This window comes from Parasteatoda tepidariorum, chromosome 5 (assembly GCF_982258835.1).
Source record: "Parasteatoda tepidariorum strain Cologne lab strain chromosome 5, Ptep-v5.0, whole genome shotgun sequence".
NCBI lineage: Eukaryota > Metazoa > Arthropoda > Arachnida > Araneae > Theridiidae > Parasteatoda > Parasteatoda tepidariorum.
This window is the reverse complement of record NC_141759.1, coordinates 14,095,346-14,121,251: the sequence shown is the minus strand read 5'-3', so window position 1 is coordinate 14,121,251 and position 25,906 is coordinate 14,095,346. Positions and strand designations below refer to the sequence as shown.

At 31.1% G+C, this 25,906-nt stretch overlaps 1 protein-coding gene across 1 annotated transcript in view; it reads left to right on the top strand.

Annotated features, from left to right (window-relative positions):
- Positions 1 to 2,297: 2,297 nt before the first annotated feature.
- LOC122271714 (cytochrome P450 3A9) overlaps positions 2,298 to 25,906 on the top strand; it is a 37,158-nt gene continuing 13,549 nt past the window's right edge. Inside the window, exons 1-9 of the mRNA XM_087163437.1 lie at positions 2,298 to 2,494; positions 5,121 to 5,217; positions 6,885 to 6,937; positions 11,442 to 11,538; positions 13,346 to 13,462; positions 14,410 to 14,498; positions 16,796 to 16,941; positions 18,199 to 18,311; positions 22,364 to 22,514. Coding sequence (XP_087019563.1) covers positions 2,418 to 2,494; positions 5,121 to 5,217; positions 6,885 to 6,937; positions 11,442 to 11,538; positions 13,346 to 13,462; positions 14,410 to 14,498; positions 16,796 to 16,941; positions 18,199 to 18,311; positions 22,364 to 22,514 — 940 coding nt within the window. The 5' untranslated portion in view covers positions 2,298 to 2,417. The remainder of the gene's footprint in view (positions 2,495 to 5,120; positions 5,218 to 6,884; positions 6,938 to 11,441; positions 11,539 to 13,345; positions 13,463 to 14,409; positions 14,499 to 16,795; positions 16,942 to 18,198; positions 18,312 to 22,363; positions 22,515 to 25,906) is intronic.

Below are 25,906 nucleotides of genomic sequence, written 5' to 3'. Positions count from 1 at the left end.
AAAGCACAAAAACCTCTCATGTTTTGTCTGATAACAAGGGGACCCTAACCATCACCTCCTACAACAGAAAGCCTCCACACGGTTTCTTATAAGTAGTCTGCGCAGATTATTTAAAACGTGAACCAGTTGTGCGCATGAACCCAAATTCATACCTGCCAACTTTTAATCTCTTCCATTATCATTTTTCCCAGTGGTATTAAAATGGAATTAAAACTTCAATTTTAAGCAAACAAATACGTTGTATTTGAGAAAACTTAAGTTGACAACCATGATAGTAACGCATATTAGTATATGTGCTTAATTTTTGTAAGAATAGTGGTGAACAAAATCATTTAAAAATTAAGTTTATAAAAGAAAAAATAGTATATAATTACTACCACTTCAAATATGAAAATAAAATCTTCCGGAAAATCCGGAAGAGTTGGCAGGTATGCAAATTCTACTTTAAAAGTTCTTGGGAGAAATTTATCATATATATTTGAGAATTGAATCTGTAGTGGTTGACAAGTAAATAAAACAAACCAATTATATTTAGAAATTAAACAAATTTTTAGACTTATATTTGCTACCACTTTCTAATTTTTAATAGATTTCATATTAAATGGTTCTTTCACTGATAGTTTTACCTTTATGGTGGTCTGATCGGACTACCTACAAAAAACCGTGTGGAGGCTTTCAGTTATAGGAGGTGTTGCCCTAACCCGTGATTCGTCTACCACTGAGGATATTTTACGGTGACACTGCGGTCGGTGCGAGCCGGGTGCAGTCATACATTGCTGAGATTCGAACCCGGTTCACCATATCGGAAGACGAACTCTTTATTCCCCTAGTCACCACGGCTCTAGTAGCGTGTATTGTAAATTTAAATAAAAGCTGATAGGAAATTTTATTTTTAAGATATCACTTTGATATTTAAAGGTCTCAATAATAATGTTTATGCATATATTGTTTTTGTTTGAAAAGCAGAGCATATTGGTGTTACCACTTTTCAAAATTTTTATGGCTCGGAGAAATGTTGCATGCAAAGTTCGAAATTTAAGCTGGAGTGAAAACCACAAGATTAAATATTATACTATAAGAGTCAGATTAGGACGATACCATTTTATTGAATCGAAAAAAGTTTTGCACTTTAAAACAAACCCTTAAATTGCTTTAAAGTGCAACACCAACTTCCAGAGTGTTTTTGGCAGCTAGTATGGAGCAAAACATTTTTTTTCAATGTATTATTTTCTCAGTTTTTTTTTTTTTAATGTGAAGTTATACACCAAAGGGAGGAAAAAAGTACTGCTGAATAATGTTTTATCAAATGATCGGACTGGCACGTGAAATAATGTTGTCTTAATAGTTCTTAATAGGTAAATCTTAAATATGCTAATTAGTTTAAAAAGACGATATTTTAAGGTAAAATTGGGAGATTTTTCAAATTTACGTTAGCTTCAGCACTCACACTCACGTAAGAATTTGCGCATGCGTCCGTTCTGGTAAAATACTCATGGGCCTTGAAAAAATATCAAACTCACGTAAAAGAAAATAAAGATCTCAGGAGCCCAGATAAATTTTTATGATAATGATGATCATCATCATCCTTAGAATTTGTTTTGTATAGTTAAAATGCTTCTGCCCAACTTTGTATATTATTATAAGAAATTATTTTATATATTCGATACTATAAGATAACTTTGTTGAAGTCAGTTATTTTTCAGTTTTCTTGACACTTCAAAATATTACAGGAAATAGGTTAAAATCAGAGACTCCTATGTCACTTGACTCTCCGTAGTTTCGGAAAATATTTTTTTTTCTAGTGGTAGCAACGATAATATTAATAGTTTAATTAATTAGAATTAAATCACAAGTAATTGAAATAAATACATATTAGGTCTTATAGACAAATGTTTAAACTCTAATACTTTTTTTTCAAAAAATTCTGCTTTAGTTTATTACAATAAATAAAAAAATATTTCACAACATCCTCAAATATTGGACTCTGTGGTTAAAATATTGCACAGTCGGTGTATGAAAATAGACTTATTAAATTTGTTTAGAAAACAAAATTATTTTTTATGAGGGTAATGATGAAATTTTTGGATTTATCAAAAAAATTTTTAAATTATTCAAAACATGCTCGATAAAAGAAATAACAGTAGTTATTGCTCCAACTTAGATTAGATCCGGGAAATAAAAGAAAATGACGTCGTTATTGTTATGATTTGAGTGTTACAATCGAGCATCAACCACTGATTACTTTTAACCTTGAATACTTTAGTCATTTTTCTCTTCGTAAAGGATCATTTATGTTTTGTTGTGAATAGATTACATTTCCAGTTGACTGATTGCTGTTGCTATAAGACGAACGTAAACTAGTTGCTCTCCAAATAAAGAGTTTCTTTCAATGAAATATCGTTCTTATTTATTAAAAAATGTTCGAATTTAACATATATACGTGGTTAATTATAATATTCACTTTGGTTATAGTTGGTATTACCGGTTTTTTACGGTGAGTGAATTTTTTTTTATAAGAAACTTATTTTAATCAATTAATTCGTATTTTAACTTTGCATTCGAATCATGTCTGGTATGCCGACTTTGACTTTTTCCGAGAAATTATTTCCGAAGCGGTAGTAAAAGACTAGCTGAAATGCAATTATTGATAAAATTAACTTTTAACTGTTCGTATAATTTACAGCATACCTACCAACTTTTAATCCCTTCCATTATCATTTTTCCCAGTGGTATTAAAATGGAATTAAAACTTCAATTTTAAGCAAACAAATACGTTGCATTGGAAAAAAACTTAAGTTTACAACCATGATATTACCGCATATTAATATATGTGCCTAATTTTTGAGAGAATAGTGGTGATCAAAATCATTTAAAAATTAAGTTTATAAAAGAAAAAAAATAGTATATATTTACTACCACTTTAAATATGAAAATAAAATCTTGCGGAAAATCCGAAAGAATTGGCAGGTATGATTTACAGTCAATTTGGTTACTATAGCTTGCACTTACGTATAAGTTAGATTTAATTGCATTTATTGATTATCAAAATTAAATCAAATTAAACTTAAAAATTCTGAATAAACAAAAGTGAAGAGCGTGAGACAATCAGAAAATAAAATAACAGTTGCCATTCAAATCAAATTTCTTCAAGAAAAATCATTAATAAATAATTGCCAGATGCATTTCAATACATTTATAATTATTATTCATATTATTTTATGACTTCTTACTGAAAGGAAAACAAAAAATCAGGACATAACATCTTTGTTTACATTAAAGCTCATTACACTAATTCCATGAAAGAATAAATTTTAGTAAATATTAAAATTTTTTTATTATTTTATTTAATAATATTTATATGACAAAATACAAAATTTGAAATAAATCATGAGAATAGTTCCCGGGAAGTTGAATTTTAAGAAAGTAGTATTTTTAAAATTTGATTTTTCAGAAATCGTAGGTAGTAAAGTAATTTAATTAAAAAAAAGTATTTTTAATATTTAAAGCATTTTTATATCCCTACTTTTAAGAAAAAAAATTCGCCATGAATGTTTAAGTTGTAACTATATTGATTATTTAACATGTCATTTTTGATTTGAGAAATTTAATTAACCCTTTAATGGGCCCTTTATTTCTAGTGAAGGTAAATTAAAGTATTTTTGGAATTGAAATTGTTTTAAGAACAGTAATTGAGATAAAAATAAAACTTATTTAGTTTATAAAAATGCCATTTTTTGGTGGTAAATATATTTAACATGACCTATTAGGAACTTACTGACTTTTAGTTTTCTTTATTTATAAAATAAATTCCTTAAATGCTACAAACTTCAAAAGGAATTATGTATTTTATAACTTTTATACGTTTTCTAAAAGTGACAAATGGTTACCAATTTTATTCAAACTCACTTCAAGAGAGCTGAAGTTATTGAAAAATGGAAACCTAAATTAAAAGTGGTAAAACATGGTGGTAAGTATACTTACCACGGCCTTCAAAAGGGTTAAGAACAGTATTAATAATTTTGACTAATACGTTGCATAACTGTTTAAAAGACATGTGCAAATAACTTGTAAATCATGTAATTGAACTTTTAAGTGCTTGCAAAAAACTGCTGCCTCAATTAATTTACAACCAGGAAAAATGAAAATAGTAATGGAGTAACATTGACACAAACAAAAACAAATAAGCATGACTAATTCCTGCGAACCAGAATATATTAGTAAATTTAAAAATTATATCTAGATATCAAAACATGCCAGCTCTATTTCCAAAATTAAAACCTTTAAAATTTCCAACACCATTTCTTTTTATAACGTGAATATAAAACTTCGTGTACCAGTTTTTCAAAATTTTTGCCGCTGCGGTTACCGAGTAACTGCATTTCTGCCTACTTTTATACCACAGGGGAAAAACCATCCTCTAAAAGATTGAAAGTTGGCAGGTATGTAATTGTAATTTAATTAACGAGTTGTTATCACAGAGAAAAAAATCATCCTCCAAAAAATTATAGTTGGTGAGTAGTTGTAATTCTTACCAAACTTAAACTTCGCTATGAATATTACGCTTACGCCTCTCCCAACTAATTTTATTTTAAATTTGGATGGAGTAGTTAACTCTCTGGGTTAGAAACTCTGTTCGCACTGTATTAGTTAGGCAGTAGTTGTAATTCAATTTACATGTTATTTCCACTGAGAAAATCATCCTCCGAAAGATAGAAATTTGGCAGATATATAATTATAATTAAATTTACATGATATTACTCCTGAGAAAAATCATTCTAATAAAGATGGATGGTTGCTAGGTGTGTAATTCTAAATCCACGACCACTTTAAATGCTGTGTGAAACCTTAACTTTCAGATTGGTAACTATCCATTTGAAGAAGCAAAACATTTGAAGTCACTGTTAAAAAACACTTCCACTCTAAGCTCACAGCTATGACTTTCAAACTAGCAAGTCTGAAATCGATCTTTCTTGAGTTACATTTCAATAATCATTAAACTATAATTTATCAAGACCAATTTGTGTCAAAATTTTAAAAAATCTTCTCAAATTTAAATTCTCCTCAATTGTTTCAAAATTCCCTACTTTTCTAAAACTAAACGTGTTAAATCTTGTTTTTAGGTACATGGGAAGAAATGATGATTATTGGAAGATAAGGGGAGTAAAATATCATCCTCGTCAAAGTGTGTTTAAGATCCTTAAAGTACTTTCTACATCGGTAATATTTGCTTTCATATTTTTCCCACAATAGTTAGTACAGGATAAAATTTGATTTAAAATAAAATGACTGTGAAAATAAATTAAGCATGCGCACTAGGGTATAAGTTTTAATAGTTATCAAACCTTGCACAAAAGCTTTGTTTATATTAGTTGTAGTAATAGTCAGATATTTTAGAGCTGTCTCATTCTCAACATTCTTTAAGAATGCTGAACAAAAAAAAAATATTTCTTAAAAATCATTTAAAATTATGCTATTTGATTCCAACCGCTCCATTTGGGAGTATGTTTGTTGTCTTCAATTTCAGCTGACATCTAAAAACTTCTCCGATTTCAGCAGGAAATTTTTCTCAAATATTTAATGACATTTTATTTTTGGTCTAATAAATATAATTTCTAAATGATTTTGATAGCAACTAAATATAAAACAATTTAAACAAATATATTAGAACTGTTACGAGGGCATTAAAGTTTTTGATTGCTGGCGAAATTGAAAAAAAATTGAAACTATCGTATGTAGCTACGACGCCCGGGTGAGCATCCATGGTTGTAGTTCATAAGTGCTTACCTCTTAAGTTGGCGATAACTTATCTCAGACTATGTATATATGCATAGCAAAAAAGAGAGAAAAATGAAGAAAATTAATAAGTTATATTTACTGCGCAAAAGCTGCAAGTATAAAGAACTCAGAAAATAAGTTTAAAAACATAGGAAAACGTGGAAAATAATAAAGATTAATGAAAAGCGAAGAGGAAAATTATTAAAATTAAATATTTTTAAAATTATTTAAGAAAATGTTTATTTTAAAGTTCAATTCTTTGTCATTTAAGTTACTGAAAAATTTTTTTTTTAATCAATGTAACAAGTAAAAGATTCAACATATGTCTATACAATAGATTAGTTGGGCAGTTATGCGTTTTAGTGTTAACGAAGGAAATTAACTCTTAAAAATTTATCCCCCCTTTATTTAAATATTATTTTGCCAAATATTGCCATAAGAACGTGCAAGTTCACAGTTGTATTTATCTATGAAAATAAAAATTGAAGTAAGGTGATGCAATCCAATGAAATGTGTTACAACTTCTAGATTGAATAAACATTACTTTTATGGGGTTAAAACTTTTTTTTTTACCGATAGGGATCTGTTGTTTTGTTTACATAATACATATTGTAAAAAATACTATTGTGAAAATTATTTTTTTGAAAATTGTAAATTGTAAAAATTACAATATTGCATTAAAAATTAGATAATTATTCAATACTTTTAGAAAAAAGTGGCAGCGAGAAGAAGCTTAAAGTTTCAACCGCGTTCCTGACCTAACTATTGAGCCCATATAGCAGTTTTCTCCTATATTTTGAGGATTAAAAAATCAAAATCCGTAAAAAAAAAGATGTGTTCATTAAGAGATAGACATATTTGTGTCTGATTTTGTTACGCAAAATATCATGTGCCCAAATTAATTGCCATATTTATGTTATCTTTCGAACCATGCATTAACATTGCATCTTAATAAGTAAAAATGTAATTATGAAATTAAAAGTTATTAAATTTTTTCTCTTTTTTATTTTGCACACTGTACACCGAAATGTCTATTTTAAATACATACTTTTAGCTGTCTCGAGATTTTTGCTAAAATTCTTTAATTCTTTATATGCTTGTTTTCACAGACTTTTCCTGAACTGGTAAAAACAGGTTACCATGAATATGGACGAGTATATGGGTGAGTTATTTTTTTAGGCCTTTATATAATGTCACGTTAAAATATGTCTGAGATAAAGATTGATTTATAAAAGAAAATTCATTTACCTTATTACACCAAAACTGATTTGTTTCATGAAAACTGCTTTTGGGGGGAAAGTGGAAAAGATTTCTAAATTTTCACCTACTGTGAAGAATTGGTCATAAATTTATTTTTTTTTTGCTTATAGATAACGGAATATGTAAATTCTTTGTTTATAACAACAATAAAACTCTATAAAAATTGATTAAATGAAGAACGCTTAACGCACAAGAAAAAAATAACTTTCCAGTGTTGACCTTTATGATTACCAACATTTATCAAAAAAAAAAAAAAAAGAAGGGAAGAAAAATAAGAAAGAAAGAAATAACAATTCGTAAGTTTTTCTTCTTCTTTATTTTCTGAAATTATCAAGAGATGTCCAAACAAATCAGAGGTGGGAATCGGCTTTTAAAAATAAATGAAGTTGGCATTAAATACACTTTCTACAGCCACTTAAAGGGTTAAGGAAGATTTTACACATTGCCTTCAAATATCACCTGCTTTTTTCCACACCGAAATGTTTTTCAACTGTTGAAATATTTGTAAAGCTCGAATACGGCATCTGGGAAGAAAACCCGTTCCATGTCTTGACCCTCCCCCTTCCTTCTCCTCCTCTTCTCAACTGTAAAGGAATGTAAATATGATATTTTCTCCTTTCTTAGTATTTTTCGTATTTACGTGTCAAAAATATTTTTTCTAATTTCCGCTACATTTTCTTTTAGAACTATGTTCAATGTAGTTTTAAGTCCCATATAGTTTCCTAACTTAAAAGTTTTTAATCTATTTGAAAATCAAAACAGAAACCCACGTACTTCCGTCTCCTTTGACTCTCCATTCGCGAATGGTGAAAGCATGCGAAGTGTTGCTATAGGTAGAGAGTTCTACTTTACGCCACCTGTAGCCCTTTTCGATCGCCAATAAAGAATGTCATACTTCCAAATTACATCGTTTTGCTTACCCAAGCAGTAGGAAAAACTTGTAGAATTTTTTTTTTTTTTGTTTCTTGGCATAATGAATTACAATGCAATGCAGGGGGACACAAAAAACAGGAATTTTTTTAATGCGTATGAGCAGGTGGCAGCACTGTGGGCTAATGACCTTGCACAAGTAAACAATATACTATTTTAGTAACCATGGATCTGTAGAACGTGCAGCAGCGTGATCGCCTTAAAAATGTTTTATAGAAACAGTGATAGATTATAAGCAGCGCAGAGGGAGTTCCAATGATTTTGCATTTTAAGACGACATGATACCGTCCCATCAAAACACACTGTATGAAGTTGGAATAATAGCTTTAAAGAGATGAGACTTATCCAAAAGAAAAAAACCAACAGGGCGACTAAAAAGTGCTCGCTGAGATATGGCAGTGGTCAATGAAGAATCTGGTGCTTAATGTTTACCTTTAATTATTCATATGTACTAGTAGGTGTAATAGCTTTAAACATTAGTTAATGAGAATCTTACATTAAAACACAAATTTCACTACAGCTAGAAAAAAAAATCCACAGGGCAAGGCAAGTTAGTATTTCTGCCTCCAAATACTAAGGAATTTTGAGGAATATTTTTTTGAGTTGCAGAAAAACTAATGCATTAATATTTTAATGAATAAAAATTTAAAGTATGTTTTCCACTGCTATTATTAATAATTTGTACAAATATTTATAATAGGTCAAACATCTTAGTGATTGTTCTAGCAATTCTTACTAAGAAGAAATGTAATACTGTTTCTTTTTCTTCTTTTCTTATAATACATTTGCATTTGTACACGACCTCGGAAAAAAGTAATTCACAATAATAACGGCCAGCAAAGTTGAACACCTTTGAAGCATCGAGTTGATGAGGTTATTAATAAAGGGTTGGGGTTCTCAGTCCCACTTCTCCAGAAGAGCTCAGTTTGTGGGGGTGGTAGACGTCCAGCAATTCATCTGCCTTGGATGTCCCAGGAATTCTCAATTGGGTTCATGCCAATTCACACGCTGACTAATCCATTCGCATGATTCCCTCCTTCATAAAAAAATCGTTAACCAAGTTTGCACGAAGCTGCCTGTAATTGTCGTCCATTAACATGAAGTCATCTCCAATTGCTGCAGCGTAAGGGACTACAGTAGGTTTCAGGATCTCATCTCTATATCAGCTATCTCTATATCAGGATCTCATCTCTATATAGAGATCGGTGCACCCATCAATGGAGATGCCAGCCTTGACCATCTCTCCCCCATGGTCAAATCTTACACTTTCTTGCACGAACGCAGGATTGTTTCTAGTGCCACGATCCCTCCAGTTGAAAATACACATATTATCAGGATGAACAGAAAAACGGGACTCGTTAGAGAAAATCATTCTGAACCACTCATTTCTCCTCCAGTTTTCCTCCCAGAATTCTTGAAGATGATAAACAGAACTTAAAATCTATTACAAAGTACAACTTACGAAAAAAACTTTATGTTTTTTTCTTCTTTTTTTTAAGAAAGAACAATCATTCATAATTTTCGTCCTGCTGGTGAAACCTGCCTTAAATTAAGCAAGTAGCACAACTGCCAACTTTCAGTAGCAGTATAGCAACAACCACTTTCAACCGTTATGACAGTCACTTAATTTATGAAAATCTAACCAAAATTTATTGAAGGTGGTATCTTTCTTTTATTTTGTGCGCTATATTTTGAAGCTTTATGAAATGGTGCAAATATCTTTCTAGTGGGTGAGCGTCGAAGATTAATTTTTTTTCTTTGTCAAACACACAATGCAGTCCAGATAGCTAAATTATTTGACACAGAATCTTGGAAAAAATTGTTCATCTTCTAGAGCGCTCGATCGCTTTTAAATATTTTACAGAATGGGCTGCAATCATACCGTCGAATAACGATGAGTAGCACCTATGATCAATTGAAAGCTTTGTTAAGTTCAATGATGAAACTTTCCTAAGTTCTATGACGAAAAGTGGTCTACTATATATGAGGAGGCGAAACAATATTTGTTTCAAATTTCAAAGCTAATTAAATTTAGGAATGAATTTTTAAAAGGGTTGTACATTCAATCAATGTATTCTAAGAACATATTGCGTTTACCAAATAACGAAAGTATTTGTGTCGAACTAGATTTATTGAGCAAATATTTGCTTAGGGAAGTCAATGCTATTCAAGATTTTAACCTCCAGCCCATCTGAGCAATTGCGAGCTTACAATTCAAAGAGGGCTTTTTTTAATTAGTTAATTAGCGTAGTCAGCCCGATACGAACAAATGCAACAAAAATATGTAAAAAATAATTTATTTTTATATAACTGGTATAAGAAATTTAAATAAAACTGATTAGTTAATTTTTTGATGCATTTTAATGTGTATCATCTATTCACAAATGGAGCAGATAATTTCTAGGAGACATTAAACGAATAAACAAAAGTATTATTTAAGTATTATTAACCTGTTTTCTTAATTAAAATTTGGAATGAAATTAAGACTGAAAAAAGAAACATTTGTAGCAAATTCCTTTCCCTAACATGTTTCGTGAAGACTAAAATAAACTTTCACTATTCCCAATTATAAAGTATTTTAATTATGCTAAAATAAAATTAAAGTGAAAACAATTCCATTGCATTAACATATCCACATTGATGCTGCAAAGTCATGTTATTTTCTCTGATTTATAAATACCCTAAAACTAACCTGCTTTAACCCTTTCGCGCCGACTGTCACAAATACGTGACAGCACGAAACCGTATCAATCAGGGTGAAAAGATAAAACTGGTAATCAAAGTAATTCTTTAGCAGTTTATTTGTGGGCGGAGTTATAATTGTTTGATTTATTTAATTCACCATTACTTTGTTCAGAATAAAACTATTTAGTTATACTTTGAATTAACATTGATTATATATATGATTAGACTAACAGTAATTAAAGTAAAAGCAAAGTAAGTCTGTCAAATTAGTAACGACCACATTTAAGTTACCGTTTTTTATTTAATTACGTCCTGATCCTGATTTTGTACGAATGCTTTTCTGAATCATCCGTCCCCAAGGGGTTAAGTCGGCAGATAAACTTGTCTGTTTTATCCACTAAGTTCTATTTCATGATGATAACGATAGTTGCAAAGAAAGTTTATATCATTTTCTGATAGTTGCAGGAGGGATTGATGGTTATAGAAAATTTCATCCACTTTCTGATAAACTAAAGTGCTGAAATTTTAAGTGGAGCTCTGTATCCGTCTCTAATCAAAATGGTTAAATTAGTTTTGTTTTTGTTAAATTAAAGAAAAAATAGAACTAGAACGTGTCACTTTTGAAGGAAATAAAATGTTAATCTATCGATGGTGATAACAGTTTACGAAGGAGATGAGACCTATAGTATTTGATTATTGTCCGATAAAAACAGACTGTTTTTAGACCGTTTAAAAAACATAGTTTTTTATTACATTTTATAGTTTCATTTTATTTTATTATCATTTTTCAGGACTTTTTCGTTTTCGCAGCCCGCCATTACGATTTCAGATCCAAAACTTTTGAGAGATATATTTGTGAAGGATTTCAATTACTTCAGCCACAGGCAGGTTAGTGATGCATTTTATTCTTCAGGTAAAAATAAAAAAAGCTCTGAAACACAATACTAGTCATTTTAATAACCTACAAAATTATAAATATGAGAGGGGACATTATAATGATAAGCCACATATATTGTTTCAAATTGTTTGAAACAGCAGTTTAAATGAAACACCTTTTACGATTCAGCTCTGTTGTTGATTATCTCTGTTGTGACTCTGCCGGAAGCTGAAAATAACAAAAAGGTTTAAAAACTTGAATATTTGATGCACCTTTGTGTCAAAGTTGTAAAATAACAGAGGTCGCCAAATAATAACTCTATGCTTCCGGTGCCATGGATTCAATCAGGTTCAAAGATCTCGTTTTCATGCTCAAAAGAGCATAAAAATGCGGTTGAGACAAATGGACATACTGTGAAAAACCTAAAGAAGAACAAACAACATGTGCAAACAGCGGAGGAGCACATCCATCTACCCTCAAAAGATGCGTTAAATATTTAAAACAAAGGCATGATAAATCCAGAGTGAGAACTCAAACAGTTCACAAACCACCGAATGCGAGTCTCATAAGTAGAATGAAAGACGATTCCTTGTAAGTCGAATGTAATAAGATTCCAAATAATTTCTTTATCGTTGTGATCATAATTACAGAGGAAATGGTATTGCAATTCTAGCCAAAATTAATCTTTATACGGAATACAACAGTAACAACAAAGAAGATTACAAGAAAATCTCTATACTTCTTAAATATGACAATCATAAACTTAAAATTACAGCTGCTTACTATTCGCCAAGACATGGCCTCACTGAAAATAATATAATAAATACATTACCCTCTCTCAACCTAAAACGATTATTGCTTTTGTTTTTATTTATTTATTCCTTATTTTTTACTTCAACATTATTTTCAAAGCCGCAGACGAGAATACATTCGTTTACACTGTGACCTACAAGTTTTCATGCACTTTCAAGGTTTTATTAAAATAATACAAAATAAATCAGGCAAAAACATTTCGCATTAAAGTAGCACTCATTAAGTTTCTTTACAATAAATTCTTTGGAATAATACCGCCTTTTATTTTCTAAGCAAGCTTGAGCATCCCCTCCTACATCAAACAGCTCTTTCTATGAGTTTCCCACCAGAGGTCATTTTTCAAAATATTTAAAATTAATTCCTTTGATATTTTAAGCTCTCGGGCAAGCTTTAAAGCGCAACTCTATATGCTTCCTCATATCTTTTCCCTGACTCTTTTCACAGTTTCTTTTGTTCGAACCGACCGCGGTCAGCCAGTTCTCCTGTTAAAGCCATATCATGATAATTTCTGCTAGTTCTGTAAATAAAATCTTTCATCATCCCCAGATCTTTCAAGTCTCTGAAAATTTTGCCCAACTGCTCTCCTTCGATGAATTTATTTATCTCTCTTTCTCTAAATTTCTATATTTTACCGAGAAAAAGGAAATCGTAAGTAATACAGGATATATGCTTGCAATAGCTTATATATTCCTTACATTAAAGTGTCGGAAATGAATTGGAACTACATTAACACTTTGTAATTGTTTGATATGCTTTTAAAGTTGTATGAGAGCTTTTTGTTCACTGTGTGCATAAAACAAAACGTTTCATAGAAGTGTATGCATTCAGACAAAAAATTCAACTAAACTGAAAAACATCATTTTGAATTGAATCTGCAGCTTTGCAAATCAGATTTAAAACCCCCGAATTAGGTAACATCATTGCATGAATGCATCACAAAATTTGTTTCCAGGTGTAATTTATTAAATACAAATGTTTCAAATTTGCCTTATTCTTCAATTGTAGGATCAGGCATTTAACGATAAAATTCTGGACACCATGATCTCCGTTTTAAATGGAGAAGATTGGAAAAGAATTAGAACCATCATATCTCCTGCATTTACTTCAAAACAGATGAGAAAGGTAAACAACACTTTTGGAAGAAAAAAAAGGATCAAAGAATTTCTGAGCGTTTTGTCAAATATTACTAATAAGGAAACAGATTTATGTGTTATTTTTTATTTTCAACCAAAAAAAATCCTTCTAAAGGTTCCAATCTGCATTTATTCCCGTTTTCAGCTTCCAAATTTTTCGCTTCTCGAAAAATATATTTTGCTACTTATCTTTTTCGGTAGACTGTAAAATTGTATTTTCACAGTTTCGGTTTCGACTCTAAACCATTTGAGGTTGCTGGATTGATGATATAGGACAACCTACACGGTAGAAATGAAACTCGCAGAATTCGCTAATTTACCTAAGGTTAGGCTTAGCTTTTATGTTTGACATTAATAGACGTGATTGTACTCTTTGCAGAGATGCCAACTGCTCCAATATCATCGCTTTGTTGATTAACAGGACTTCCCCCAATAGTTTTTCCCCTCAATGGTTATCCGATTGACAGTCCGTGAAAATCCGACCATAAGAATTTTTCTTTTTCTTTTTGCAAATAGGAATGAGTAAATATCTATTGTTATCTATGAAAGTTTTTCTTGAATTTAATTCCGTGAGTTATTGAAGGTTTTTTCGGATTAAAATAGTCTTGAATTATCGTCCTGTGATTTATGTATGAGTCATTTTCATGATATAGAAGACAATCATAACTTGTCGAGCGAAGAAAAATATATTGTTTTGTAACTACTTTAATGTTATTTTTTTAAATTTAATTTTAATTCGAACTTTAATATGTTCTTGTAATTTGAAACGATCTTATTATTAGCTCTATTAAATATTGACACTATACTATTAAGTAAAAGCTATAGCACTGTCTTAATGTTTTAGTATAGTGGTCAATAGAAAATTTTATTAAAAGAAAGTAATCAGTTATAATCTGCATATAATATGCATCAGAAATAAATTATATTTTTTTATAGATGGAGAATATCATCAATGGCTGTTCCAAAACTGTTCTGAAGACATTTGAAAAATATTACAAAAATGGAGAACCGGTTGATTGCAAGGCGTAAGTATCATTTCAATCATGGAATTTTGTTTACTTCAGTTTTGTATAGTTTGTCTAAAGTAAGGACTCCCCTATCCAGCCTAGGAGGTGACTATGGTAGTGAGGTATAACTCTTTCAAGTAGGAGTGTGGGGTGACTGTTTAGGACAAGTTTTGGTTCCGTTCTTTTCTTCTAGAGCTAACACAATAGACCGAAGAAAAGGAATCTTTTTCTTCTGTATATGGTGTTAGCCCTAGAGTGAAGAGAAGCTACAATCCCTGAAATATGCTATTCGCGTCTCCATAGCAGCAGATTGCCTCGGACATTGTGGTAAGGGGAGTTCTTATCGTAGACAAACTATATACTGATTTATATAAAAAACACTATAATATTTTTTTTTTAGATTTTACTAAAGAATTCTCAATTTGCAATATTTTAATACTTTGTATGTTTCCCAAATATAAAAAGGTCACGGCCTGTAATATTAGAAATTTTGGAACAATAGTAGCGAAACATTCAGGGTTAAAAAAACATTAGAGAAGTTCACCACAGTAAAGTATATCTAATTAATCAGTTCGCATGAGGGCATATAAAGTAAATGTAAAGTCCTACTTAAATCGATGAATCAGAACAAAACAACGTGCATAGGAATGATTTTTAGTGACAGATCATGGGAGTAATGAAGGTATTTAACTTCAAATGGTTATAGCTTTTGGCGAATATTGTATAGGTTTAATGACTGTTTACAAATGTTGTAAAAGTATTCGTCAAAGATGTTATACGGATAAGCCAAAATACATGGCAAGTTAAACGTCAGATCTCGCATGAATGTTTTGCTGTTACTGCTAAAATGATAAGGTGTAATGGATAGTTATGTTTCTGACATTTCTTTTCTGATATGAGTAAAGTTATGGTGTATCCATTTTGTGTCTCTAAATATGTTACTTCTTCGCATTGTTCTGTTCTAAACGCATATTTCTAATTTTTACTTGAAACGTGTCATGTGAACTGCTAATCACTTACAAGAACTTTTCGATGCACTTTGTTATTAAACCAAGTAATGGCGCTATTAACCTTAGTATATGTTTTTGATGCTGAACTGCGTGTTCCCTTTTCATTTGATTAACCCTCATGAAATTGTCTTAAATGCCAATTAATATCTAAGAATTTTCTAAAAACAAACCTGTATGGAGACAATTATCTTTAACCCTTTGACGGTTAGGGAAATGAGCAGTTTTCCTTTCATTAATTCGCGAAGTATTACGAGCAAACAGAAGTCGAAAGTGTCAGCTGTTTTCGCCCACCGTTCTTCCGAAAATGTCACCCTTCTCTGGCGATGCCAACTGCTCCGCTTTCTGGAATAGTTATAATAAAGTGGTAACAAATTATGTAGTAAAATTCGTTGAAGAAGGACAGTTACGTCTACTTTTTAACAGAGTAAGCAGTAAATTGTAGATTTAACGTTGCATTTTGAATAAAACTTATAATTTTTGATACCTAGAGGTGAAAAATTTACTTAAAAGGAAAAATACTATACTGAAAGTAACTTGAATTTCGCTACCACTAGAAAATACCATTTTTCAAAGCGGAGCAAGTTGTCATCGCCTAAATAAATACAACTAATGTAAAACTTTATGAAGCATTTAAATACAGTAATTACCTAAATACCCTGAACAAAGTCTTCATCAGGCTCGAAACTTGATAAGCTTTATGTATCATAATTATCTAACTTTCGCTTTTCAGCCATTTTACTTTACAAACATCCTAAAAAAACGCTCCAAAATACGCATAAAAAGAACAAGGTAAAAAAAAAAAAATTCCCTCTTCAATATGAAAAGAAATTCATGGAACCCGTACTGCCATCTGTGGGCAGTAAAACTAACTATGTTTCGCGATTCGTTTTTAACTTGGTCAATGCAGAATAATAATGGCGAACAAGCTCAGCTCGCATTGGGGAAAAATTTCACTACGCGAGTAGTGCTCGTTACTAACCATTACGGTCGAAATCTTGCTCCCGAGCGGAACTCGTTTGCACTCATTATGAAACACGATTAGACTGCTAGCCGAACTCATTCATAACCGTCAAAGGGTTAAAAATGGTTTTAAACATTATGTTAAATAATAGAAACGATCAAAATTCAAAATTATGAAACCAAAAGTAAAGGAATTATTCGTGGTGTTGTATTTAATAAAATATTTACGCTAAATACAAATGAATTCAACATATACTTTATGATATTCCTGTTTTTGTGCCCGTTTGAATCATGACTTGATGCACTAAAAAAGTCCCCACGAAAAATAACGTCAAATATTTACAGGATATTTGGAGCATTTGTGACAGATGCCATAGCACTTTCAGCTTTCGCAACAAAAGTAGACTCTCTTAACAATCCTGACCATATTTTCGTCAAAATGATTAAAGAATGCAATCAGGCATTTGATATAAAGCGGGTTATTTTCTTGAGTAAGTATACTGCAAAATATCTTAACTTTCTTTTGTTTTTAAAATATATGAGTATCCAACTCTTACAAGATTATTCATCAAATATTATTTATGATTAAAGAGTTATTTATCAAACATTTTCATTAAGCACACTTATCGATTGATCAAAAAATAGAATTATAAGAGAGTGAACAAATTTTAATTAATGTAAGTTATAGATATTGAGAATATGACTTTATTTATTGATACTTTTATGAGGATATTCGTTAAAACCATAAAAATATTCTAGGAATGGAGGAAATATGTTCCAGGAAAATATTGTACATGCTATCCCAACAGCTTCTTCGCTTCTCATTAGAAGGATAGGATACATTTTTTACACACGTACAAAATTCTAATGTGAAAGTATTCTATGAAATAGGTTCTCTTATCAGCTTTCTCTCATACCTTGGATACACTTTTCACACAAGTACAAAATTCTATTCTGAAAATATTCTAAAAAGTATGTTCTCTCGTAATCTTCTCATTGAAACGCTTGGATACACTTTTAACACACTTACGAAATTCTAATGATTATCGTTTGTAAATTAAATAATATAAAATTGTAGGTCTTACGGGTGTGTCACATTCACTTCTATTTTCGAAATTTATTTCTAATAATAAATTTTCAGTTTAATGAAATGGTAATTTCTTATTCATACATCTTACAGTTTATATAATTAGTTCAGGATACGTTCATTGTTATGGCGAGATTCGAACCCACAACTCTACTACAGAGCAGTTTGTGGAATGGCAAGCTTTAATTTTGCATGTACCAGAGCTTTAATTTTGCCCGCACTTTTAATTTTTAATATAATGGTAACAAATTAGCGCTAAAGCAAATTTATTAACGAAAATAACTTTAAACCTTTGCTTACGGTATACCATATTGTACCATCACAAGTGGTCCACGTGTTGTACCATCCGTAAGAAAAAGGTTAAAATACATGGTGTGATATCAGATCGATATATTGCCATTCATTTTATTAACTTATACTGGGGTGAACACCGTAATCCTTTCTTCATTAAAATAAATTTCTCTTTTATTTTGGAGGATGGGTGGAAGAATGCTGAACGAACGGTGTGGAGGGAGGTTTACTGGTTAAAGAGTGAAATAATAAGAAAAAATAGTAGTGTATGGAAAATACAGAAATTTTCAGAGAAATTTACAGAATTTTCAAAGCAAGGTAAAGAAAATACCTAATATTTCAAAATATGTCTGGCATTTTTTTTTTGTAGGTGTCATTCCTCGGCGACTGCAGGCATATTTCAGGTTAGGAGCACTGAAACCAATGGATTTCTTTAAGAAAGTTGTTGTAGAAACCATCAAAGAAAGGAGAGAAAAAGGAGTGGTAACAAGCTTTTAAAAACTGTAGTTCGTTAATACTTTTGTTTTTGTGTCAAAAACTTCATCGATCAAGAATCAACTTGAGTTTAAACTTTACTAGATAAAGAAAGGGAGTGGATGAACCAGGCAAATAACATTTGCAAAGAGCTTAAATGACGGTAAAAAGAGAAAGAGAGGTACCCGAACTATTTTTATGAAGATTAATTAGAAGATGGGGCTAATAATTATTTCCTTCATTTTATTTACCACTACCTAATTTGGAACAAAAATCATGCAAGCATACTCAAAACTAAAGCGGATTAATGGCTAAAAATTTAAGTGAAAGTAAAACCAACTGGGCTATGTAAAACATGCGCATAATGCCCTGATTAATCGGGGATAACCCTTAAAACATCACTTCCCTGCTATATCCTCTATGTTCTTTCTGTATACTCATACTCATATGTGATGGTTATCTTAGCATCAGCCCCGCTAGGGGCTCTAACTAATTCATCTGAGTGGAAATAAATAATAAATCGCCGAAGCGCAACTGAAAGGTGAAAGTTGGGGTTCAGTATCTTTTACTGAGAGAAAATTAAAATGAAGTAGTGAGATTGAACAAACAAGTTTAAGAGAGAGAAGAGGTTTTGTGGCAGACTGCCTCGTCTCCCTTCGAGGTATTAACCCCGAGCTTCTCAGGTGCACAGTAGCCACATAGCCTTAGAGAAAAGGAGAAATACATAATAAATGCGCAAAATTATTTACAAGTATTTACAGCTATTTACAAAATTTACGGGACAAAACTCCGTCGGATAGGAAAAAGGAGGTTGCCGGGCTATATTTTATGTTGTCTTTGATGAGCTCGAAATCAAACTTTTTAAAGTAATTCGCGTATGACAAGAGAGTGCATCTCTGAAGAAACTTGCACATAGTTCAGCTATGTGCTCATCTATTTTGTTGATTTTTAACTCTCGTCTTAGATCTTTCATTCTCATGGATCTGGGGGCTCCAGTGATATATCTGATGAATTTATTTTGAGTAATCTCCAGTTTCTTTTTTTGAGTAACAGTGGTTGTGCTCCATGCAGGGGCTGCGTAGCTGATGATCGGTCGAATGCATTGCAGGTATAGCGTTCGTTTTGTTTTGAGTGATAGTTTTGAATTATAGTTTAATATTGGTTTCAGAGATCTATAGGCTCCTTGCGCTTTGCTAAGAATATTTTCAATATGGGTATTCCAGTTTAAAGTACTAGTAAGAGTGACGCCTAGGTAGGTGGCCTTTCGAAATAGTGGTATTGCATCATTGAAAAGAGTAATATTTGGATAAATGACTTTCTTTTTACTTGATTTCCTAATAATTAGCAGGTGTTGATGGCTACCTTCTATTTTGTGCACCAGTCTTCGATATGAGTTATGATATTACTGAGATTAGTGACTGACTTCTTAGGATTTATTGATCTGCTCATAAGTGCTGCATCATCTGCGTAGAAGGCTGAGGTGATGTTTCTCATATTATTAAAATTTGGAAAGTCCGCTGAATAAATTAGGTAGAGCACAGGGCCAAGAATTGAACCTAGCGGAAGAAAATACTGTATTGATCTTAATATGAAAGGTTCTGTTTGTCAGATAATTATTAATTAGTAATATTAGATCTTTGGGGATATTGAAATTTATGAGCTTGTATATGAGGCCCTGATGCCAGACTCGGTCAAAGGTTTTGGCCACATCCAACATCAGGAGCGCTGTTGTTCCTTTTTTGAAGAATCCTTGGGTAATCCTTGGGGCTTCTCAATAATTCTCACTAGTCTTTTTGTATAATCTGGGAAGCCAGACTTTTATACTTTATGGGAAAACTTCTTCTCGTGGTAGCATACTGTATGTGTGCTTGATGTTCTTTGAACGAAAATTTAATTAAAATATTTTTTACACACCACTACTTGTAAATGATTTAAAACTTGTCATGAAACACCACTTTGTAACATTTTCGTTCTGAGGTTTATATTAAACTGTTAGCAAAATTAACCAGAATTCTGAAAGCATAAGGTTTTCCTAAACACTATAAAAGATCTTGAAATGGCGTAGTAGTTGGCAGCCATATAAAACATATATACGTGTGTTGCAGAGATGACAACTTACTCCGGACAGCAGACAAATATTTTCGAATGGTAGTCTTTCAATGTGCGATCGTTAATTTAGTAAATTCGATCTATAGGGTATTTAAATACCACTTCTTTTAAATTATTGAAAGGCTTATGTAATACGCCACTTCAATGCTTATGAGCCTATGAATGCGAACTAGTAACTGTCACCGAAAGGTTACCGGTACAGCTTCTATCAAGCCAAGTGCATATAAGTCATGTTGAGCGTTTTAAAAAGTCGGCAAAATTGGCTAAAATTTTAAAAAGTTTAGTTTGTAGATCTCACCCCTTTTTATAATACAGTCAGACCTCGCTATAGTGAACTCGGTTTATAGTGAACGAAATGTTCGGTCCCGTGCCTTGCTATACACGTACATACCCTCCAACTGCTACGGAATTTCCGTAGTTTCAGAAATCTTCTTTTCTGACGGTAGGAAAATTAATGTCTTAATATTTAAAAAAAATTAATTTTAGCGTAACTTGTCCACTATTATCTATAAAAGTGCAGGCCATATGGCTAGATTCTTAAGTTCTGATAAAAGTTTTATGAGAGATCCATTTGCTTTAAAAATTTCTACTTTGGTTCGCTACCACTAGAAAGAATTATTTTCAAAATCCTCATAAGTTGGAGGGTATGCACGTATAATGTTATTTTTTGTGGATATTGTGAACCAATAAAAGTGAAGAAGTTGAATCGAATGAAATTTTTTCTATCTTTGACTGATATTTTTCTTCATTTTTTTGTAATAATCTTGAAATTTCCACTTCAAAATAAATAGATATACCGACTTTTAAAACCATCTATAGAGGAGAATGTAGCGATAAGTATTTTTTCCTGTTTGATTCTTTTATCTCACTTCCCCATCCCTAAACATAACAAGCAGATGTTTCCAACCCAGGTAGATGATGCACCTGTAAGGTGTCAGTGGGATCAATATGCATTTTCTGTCAGAGGGAATGAATAATTATTCATTTTTCTTCAAAGGGTTGGACACTAATCTGTGTTGATAAAGCCCTCATTGCAACTCCTTTTTGCTCTCAGTTCAGTTAAAAAAAGCTTGCAAACCAGTGTCAAAAACTATGGCGAGTAGTAAATGTAAAACGTTCTCCATTGATGATAAAATGGGCATAATCAGAAAAATTGAAAATGGATGTAATCAAGCTGATATTTTCAGGGAATATAAACTCTCCAAATCTACAGTCTGTCACAGCTGAAATAATAGACAATTTCTGCTCATGAAAAAAAAAATTACATAGCAGAAAAAAGTTGAGAAAAGCAGATCACAAGGATGTTGAAGAAGCATTACTGTAGTGGTTCAGCATTCGAAGAAGCCGCAATCTTCCAGTATCGGGACAAATGTCGATGAATTTGCAAAGTGATTTTGTGAGACTACTTTTATGTGCTCGAATGGCAGGTTAGACAGGTTTGAAAAGCGGAATAACAGAAATTCAAGATCTGAGAGTCGGGAAGTGTTTCCATATTTGATATTCAGGATTGCTCATCAGCTAAAGATTACTAATTTTTTTTTTTGTGCGCTAGACGAAGAGTTGTAAAAAATAACGCATTTTTTTACTACTACATAATATTTTTCAATCATTTATTTGAATAATGTGTAATAAAAGGGAGGAGTATGGGAACCATTAATTAAATTGCCTGCTTAACGGATATAGTGAACTCCCGATTATAGTGGACCGAAACTTCGGTCCCTTGAAGGTTCACTATAGCGGGGTTTGACTGTATTTTGTCTTATCCGGAGCAGTTGGCATCCATGGTGTGTGTTTAAAAAAAGTGGTCTGTGTTAAAAGGTTTGGTGTTCAACAAACAATTATTTTGTGGTGATTTCGACTGTTATGATTTCCAGTTTTTCAGTTTATTTATTCATATATATTCATATTTCCCACTCTTCCTAGAATAAAAACATTTTCCTCCTTTTTTCCAGAGGTATGATGACTTTTTACAAAGTTTGATGGACGCCGTGGAAGAACAAAAACCTGAAGTGAAAAAAACGGACACAAAAGAAGAAGAGGACGTACACGATCAATATGGTAGTGTAACGAATACACAGATGCCAAAACAACTTAAATATAAATGTAGGTTTAATTATGAATATTTTTATTACGCTAACGGAATTTACTTTAATTATGAATAATGCGAATAGTTTCGCTAAACCGCATTCAAAGGTGCCTATTTACTCCCGACTGCGAATAAATATTTTCTTGTGGTAGCGTTTTCAAGTATGATTCCTTGTTAGTAAGTTTGATTTATGAGTTTTTACTCACCTCTATTTCTAAATATATAGCAGGGTTATGTGTAACGCCGCTATGCTTTGCTGAACCTTTTAAAAAAGTTGGTAGAATTAACTGAAAATCTGCAAATCTATATTATATAAAACGCTAATACGTACGTATGTATGTATGTATCAATAAAACCGATGATATTTCTTTTCTCGCGCTGGCAACAGTTTTCATTTTTAATTGATTGGATTCGGCGCGCAAGAGCACGTAGTGAGCAACCAGATAACAATAACCAGAGTGAGCATTATCAGGTTGTTCAATTCAGATTCATGCACTAAAAACATGACAATATTTAATTTAAACTCAATTAGGAATTAATTAATTAATTGAAGTGAGAATGCTTTAAAAGGCCGCTGTTGAATTGATACTTTTCTACTGGGCGCTACCTAAACGTCTAAAAAACGTTTAAGTGTTTGTATTGAATGCATTGAATTTTTTTTATATTTCGCGTTTATTTAAGCATTGAATTTTCACGCTTTAAAATGCAGAATATTAGTGAAGCAATATTTGATAATTTATTTTGCTAATATGTTTCTTATTTAGCTAATGTTTTGATTTTTTCACCATGTACAATCTAAATAGCTAATATACTTTTTTAAAAGCCAATAAGAACATTGGTAGAATTCTTCTACATAAGTACAATACTGTGTCTTTGATGATAAAATACTATGTCTTTGATGATAAAATACTATGTCTTTGATGATAATATATTATGTCTTTGTGCTAGAACATTGTGTTCATTGGCGAGCGAGCGTAGCGAGCCATGGTTCACGGCGTGAACCACATAGGATTGCGTAGCAATTCTCGGGGGTTGGCGAGCGTTAGCGAGCAGGGGGCAGAGCCGCGACTTTACACATTGTCGACTCCCGGGCACTTCTTTGGCACCGTATTTTGAAATTCGCCAATCTTAAATTCGCCAAGTCGGGTTTCAAATTTTCTCGCGAAAATCTTCGAATATTAATTCGCGCATGTTTCACTTGCGACATACGATTTAAGAAACGCATGAGTGAACATGAGGTGTGAATAAATTTAGCTGCTTTAAAAATTTTTGTGTATTATCATTCTCTTTTTATTCGGACTTCCTGAAACACATATTTATTTCTTACTTTTTTATTTCCTTTTTAGGATAAAGTTTTGTTGTGGGTGTAGGATATATGAGTAGGGTATAGCTTTTTAATTATTTTTATAAAATTATTGCAAATAATTTATGGTGTCTTTACCAAGTATGTGGACACAATATTCTATAATGCAGCAGGGTTTTGTACCTTATTGTTTAGTTTTTAGAACCTTTAATTTAAGTAACTACACAATTTATGAGTTTTAAGCATTTTCTTTTTATATACGTGTAATGATGAGGAGATTGTTGCTGTCAGCTTTATACATGAATTTATTCTTTTTTACTTTTCTGACATTGATATATATGATTAAATTTGATGTAATGATTCCCATTTGCAGTGCCAACAATATTTGCGTCCAAACAATTGTACTTAGATTTGACACTTTTTTGTAAATGTTATGTCCCAAACGATAAATTCCTTCATACGTATTAGCCAACTCCACAGCTTTGGTAGCAAAGACTGAAAAATTTGTAGCAGTTAAAGTATATTTATGAGGTGAACACAATTTTGATTAAAGAAAACTGTTTATGATTTGTAAAATAAAAATATAATGTAAACAGTAAGCATCAACTTTGACATTCTCATATCATAACTGTATAACAATATAAGGACAATCTGTTTATTTATTTCTGATTCATTAAAGACAAGATATTGAGTCAATTAAGAGAATCTTAACAATTTTTAAATTTAATAATTTTCTTTAAGTAAAGAAAGTAGTTTTAAACCAGTTGGGTTGAAAGGCTGAGGACTTACACTTTTCTCAAAAAAATTAATCGATGTTATGATAATAAAACAAAACTCCTGCGATCAGTTATCTCAGCAAAAGTAAGATTTTTATTATCAAATAAGAAACAATTATTACCATTCTGCAAGGAACAAATAAAATAAAATAGGCCATACAGTTTTCAGACTCACAGACTGCATAACAATCCAAGAATAAATATTTGAACTTTTAAAGCAAATAGCATACAATAAAAGCTATTGTGTAAAAAAAGATTAAAAAACAAGTTGTTACAAATGAGACTATTATATGATTCCAGCAACTGAAAAATTCTTTTGGAATTTTAGAGACTAATGAAGACTATTAAATAATAACAGAAAAGTTTTCTGTGTCTCTTTTGTCTCATTTTTGAAGCAGAATTTAAATTAAAATACACATCTCACTTTTTCTGATTCTGCTTTTCTCTGAATCTTTCTTATTAAAATAGATGAATCGTGTTAAATTACGTTACCTTAAGTTAGTAAATGTGTTTTCGCACTTAGGAGGAAAAAAAGGCCGAATTTTAGATTGATAATAAATGTAATAATTTTCATAGCATTTTTTCCATATCTTATTTAGAAGCCCAAAAATTGAATAAAAAAAATTATAAAATATATAGACCAATTGTTGAGTTAAGCTGAAGTTGTTATAAAATTATGAATAAAAAGTTACAAGATGGATATGTTATGAAATTAATGAAGCATAGAATGAAAGGATAAATATATATAGCAAAATATATGATAAAATTAATTAGGAAACAATTGAAACGAAGGTGAGTAATTTCAGATATATACAAATAATAGTGATAGAAGCAAGAAAAATGGAAAATATCGGAATTTTCCCTGACGAATTTAAGAAACATTAAAAAAAGTTAAGCAGCCACAACTTTAAGTTTCAATATATATGATTTGATGTTATAAAAAATAAATTAACTATACGAAAATAGTAGTGAATATGTCATAGATTTGTTTCTTTATGTCATGGCCTCACTAAAAATATTTTTTCTCCTTGTTTTCCTAATAGCACGCATTTTACAGAAAATATTTGAACAAATTTAATGAAAATATTTTCAAATTTTTTTAAAGACTCTCTTATGAAGAAAATACTGTCAATCAAAAGTTGTTCAGTATAAAATATATGCAATTTTTTTAAGATATTGTAAGCATTTTGAAGAATACATATTTTTTCCAAAATAGAAATAATTGATAAAACCTGGTAAAAAATGAAGGAAATGAAAATAATTATTTTTGAAACTGAGTAAAAGTTTTTTTAATACTTTTATCTTTAAAAATATGTACACTTAATAATGT